The sequence below is a fragment of the Lactuca sativa genome, chromosome 5, assembly GCF_002870075.4.
Source record: "Lactuca sativa cultivar Salinas chromosome 5, Lsat_Salinas_v11, whole genome shotgun sequence".
Classification (NCBI taxonomy): domain Eukaryota; kingdom Viridiplantae; phylum Streptophyta; class Magnoliopsida; order Asterales; family Asteraceae; genus Lactuca; species Lactuca sativa.
In genome coordinates, this window is record NC_056627.2 from 145,399,361 (window position 1) to 145,403,911 (window position 4,551).

The 4,551-nt window shown below is 32.1% G+C and overlaps 1 protein-coding gene across 1 annotated transcript; it reads right to left on the reverse strand.

Annotated features, from left to right (window-relative positions):
* Nucleotides 1-241: 241 nt before the first annotated feature.
* On the reverse strand, nucleotides 242-4,279 carry LOC111895026 (pectin acetylesterase 8). Its single transcript, XM_023891114.2, has 12 exons — nucleotides 3,996-4,279; nucleotides 3,795-3,877; nucleotides 2,323-2,455; nucleotides 2,161-2,240; nucleotides 1,992-2,078; nucleotides 1,769-1,893; nucleotides 1,618-1,678; nucleotides 1,233-1,286; nucleotides 1,067-1,144; nucleotides 880-985; nucleotides 648-793; nucleotides 242-540 (listed from the first exon to the last, which is right to left on the reverse strand). The coding sequence occupies exons 1-12, from the start codon at nucleotides 4,123-4,125 to the stop codon at nucleotides 451-453; spliced, it is 1,173 nt and encodes a 390-aa protein (XP_023746882.2). The 5' UTR covers nucleotides 4,126-4,279; the 3' UTR covers nucleotides 242-450.
* Between the last annotated feature and the right edge of the window lie 272 nt (nucleotides 4,280-4,551).

Below are 4,551 nucleotides of genomic sequence, written 5' to 3' on the forward strand. Positions count from 1 at the left end.
AATGTAATCATTTATTCAAATCAGAAAACACCAAATAACCATTATTCCTTGACCCATGTTTTGGAGTATTACCTTTTGTAACCATGTCTAATTTCCAAATTTATATAAACTATAATTATTAAAAACTTGTGATCTCCATGTGAGTTTGGTACCACAACAACATGGTCCGTGGGCTAACAACACTTCCACAGCCGACAACCTAAGTATCACGAGAATTAAAGAAAATGTATGCAAAGAACAATGGAGGGTATCATATATTTTATTACAACATGCACATATATAAAGTACATATAATTGTTATATACTATTTATAATTTATGCTTATTATTTGCCGACTTATCTTTATTCCATGAGTACAAGAGAACTATCTTTAAACAAACAAAATACACACAACCCTATTTGAGAATGTTACACTGTCTTTATATGTTTGTTGCAATGATCGAGTGATTTTTAACAATAGTGTGGCAACACATTCTCGTTATCAATCATTCGCCAGTCGTATTTCTCATAAAACCAATCACCAACAGCCTCTGCCATTGTCTGTGACAAAAAAGATTAAATATAAATTAATCCTTTTTAAGGAAAAAAAAGTTATTAATTTTTTTAAGACATATAATAGGAATGTAACAAGTGAAAGAACATTTTACCTTATCATACAATTTTGAAGTAGGTTTTCCGAACCATGCTGATTGGTCTTCAGATTGGCAGTGAGTGTAACAAGTGTTGATAAACATTCCTTTGGAAGAACTATTACCAATGGCTGAAACGGCTCCTAAAAACTCTGAACGAAAATCTGTAGCACAAAACATTTTAAATTGAGATTCAAACTTTACAACGGTTGAAACTGTCGCTATATAGAAAGGTAATGACATTGGTCACCTTTAAATCGTTGAAGTTCACTTGTGGAGCATTCATTTAATGTTGTCTTACACTTGGTGAAACTACCACTAGGATCGGCTTCATATGATGCCAAAATGTTGTATATCTTGATAAAATTTACATAATTTCAAAGTGATGAGAAACACTATAACGATTTAATGTGATGTAATAGACGTGTACTACTAACCTGCCAAGTGTCATAAGCCGAGTTTAATATGAAAATAGGCGTTTGGATATAAGGCACAGCATATTGAGGGTAGAAACACTGCAAGACGAATAAAATTTTGGAAAATCATTATTGTTGTGCAACAAAGTGACAAAAATGATGAAATTAGAAGGAGGTGAGTGCTTACTAAAGCAGGGTTCATATTAGACGTACAACCAGAAGGCAGATTTTTTGCTGATCCCTATACAACGTCATAGCAAGTCAATTATTTGTTCAAATGATATGTAGAGTGTCAAATTGTTACTTAGAATAAGAACATGTTATAATATGTTTATCATGCATAATACAAATACTGAAAATGATGTCAATGAGAAAAAAACAACATAACATTTCCCACCCCAATTCGTTTTCAATATTTAAATGTGTAAAAGACATAAATGTCATTTTAATCCTTATGATAAAAAATAACACTAAAAAGTTTGTCTGATTGAGTGTCATCTTGTTTGTCACATATATAACAAAAGCAATAAGTGAACTTTTGGTAATTTGAGAAAAAGAGAGAGATGGAGTACATGCAATGTAACGACTTTATCGTAGTATTGCTCAAAATGATACCCTCCAGAGTAATCTTTCCTGTAAAAATAAAACATATATACAATTATATTTACATCAACAAATTAAGCAACGTGATGGAATATTTTGAAAATAAATAAATTAGCTTACACATGAGCAAAATAACCGGCATCAGGAACGCATTTTACTCTAGTACCCGATTTAAAGAATCCGTGAAACTTGTCACAGTTCAATATTGAAGCTAACCCTCCAGCCGAACACCCTGATAAAATCGCCTATTCGCAATATACAATCATATATACAAGATTTAATTAGTTATTCGAAAAAATAATGGTTTTTTGGTGAATAGAAGTTGAGGAATATAAAGGTTTACATTTTGTGCATCATACATTCCAACCCTCATGAGCTCTTCAACTATGGCAGTGAAGATCCTTGCACCTCTAAAGTGAAGATTTGTACCCTATATACAAAGGGTCATAAATAAAATCTTATACTTTCATATAATTATGGTTATATTAATTAAATAGAATTAATCGACTTACGGGATCGACTTCTTCGACATCTCCGGTGAACGATGACCCGTCACAGTATCGCATATATACCCTATTCCAATTATAGAAGTCTAAAAGCAAAACCATTTTCATGTTAAAACAAAAAAAAAAATTGAAACATTAATTTAGTTAACTAAATATTAAAATTCGTACGTGGATTCTGATCTTGTTTATTGCTCAAAATCCCATAGAAGTCCATCACTGGCATCAACTTGGATGATCCCAACCCGTTGTCCATAGTTTTTCGGTAAACACAATCGTCTACCGTATGGCACCATCCTCCACCCTGGTACAAGATCCCATATAAGGTTTCACCATGGCACTACTAGAAAATTAGCATTAGAAATTGAAATATTCGTTGCAAATTTTGGTTTTATATGTTGCAAAAAGTGGCATCGCTATATATAGCATCCATGATAAGAAAACTTTTTTCACTTATCATTTTTTTGGATGCGTGCCAATGCAACAAAATAAAACCTCAAGATCTCTAACTCTTTTAAAACTTTTTCACAATATGTTTATTTGTAAGTCCTACGAAAATGAAAAACACTATGTAAATGAATAAAATACTATGTGAATTATGAAAAAGATCTAGATAGGGAGCTTGCAAATTTACAATAATTTGTTTGAGTTTAACAAGAGAATCCGACCGAAAAGGAATTCAATAAAGCTTTGCGGTGGTCCTTACGGACCTTCGATCCATAAGAGTAATTTGACATATCTTCCACGTGTGAACACAATTTTCAAGTGGGAGTATTTGTCCGTGTGGAGTGTGTGGGGTTATTTGATAGTTTTTAATCGCATCAATGTTTGACTAAGTTGGACACAACCTACAAAACCTTGAATTTTATTGAGTAAGAGATATATCAATGAAGCCAGAAGCGATGACCGAGTAAAAGTCATATCAGATAAAATAGAAGCCACTTCTAGAATCGAGTCTCAAGCTTATATCAAACAATCGGAATCTGATTAAATCAGACACATTAAAAAAAACGTATAAAAATAACCTTCCTCTCCGTGTCTCTAACTTCTTCCATTTTTTTTAATGGCTTATAAATATGATATCAAACATTCTGAATTCAATCAGAGACACAATATGAAGCATATCAAAATACCCTTCTTCTCTTTATCTCTATCTTTTTCCACTTTCTTTTTGTTAGTTTTATATATATATATATATATATATATATATATATATATATATATATATATATATATATATATATATATATATAAATGTGGAATGCAATCTATTTTTTCACAATTAGTGGTGTGTAGTGAGAATATATATAGTGGAAGCTGCACAGGAACGACACTTTTAGAACAACCATAAGATGAAACATATTATGGCCTAAACACATGTATGATCTGGTAATTAGCATGATGTAAATCCATTGCTGGATTGTATGACTACACTGTATATAGACGTAACACGTGTATGCTTTATGCAAATAAAAATACGTTTCTTTTATCACATAGTGAATGCGCAAATTGAGACTGGATTGACCACCGAGTATTTGGGTTTCATGAAAAGCAATACGTATAGGTTCTTTCTAAGTTAAGAAAGTTTTTTTATTAAAAAATAGAAAGTCGTGAGTACTTTAAACAAATTAAGGAAGACAGACCTGTATATGAACCAACCAATTATTGACACCATCTCCAAACCCTCTATCAAGCTGGTAAGCAGGTGGGCTTCCATCTAAACAAACTGCACCTCAAGCAATTAGACTCGTCAAATCTTTCTAAATTTATGACTTTCTATTATTAGAAATACTGATATGAAACGTAGGTTTAATCTAATGAATCAACTATTACATACTACATACCAGCTCCTTTAGACACGGCACTTTCAATGATGGTGATGTCTACCTCCTCTGAACATTCTATATTTAGAAACAGAATGACACACAGTATTGCTATGTATCTACGCAACTTTGGTGTTCTTACTCTATCCATTCTTTCCTTATTTGGTAACAAATACCCAGAAAGATTTGAACTCAGGATGATTGGGGCCGGTGGGAGTTTGTGTGATATATATAAAATATATGTGTGTAAAGTGAAATGGATGCTCAGCAACGTTGTCGAATGTCTGAGAAAAACCAGGGGACGAGTCATTGGAATGTGATTTGTTGAAGTATTTATTGGGAACTAGCGATGAAAAAAATTCAAAGCATGATCCCCGAAGTGTTGAGTAATTAATATGGTGTCCCACTAGTTTCTATATATGTCATGATAACCCCTTAAACAAATAGATATCAATAAATTTGAACTTTTTTTGAACAGCAACAACTTTACCTTCATTACTTATCTGACTCATAAAAAATAACTGATTCCATGTTTCAACGTATAAACAAAGAGCAAACAAAAAGGAGTTACGGATTA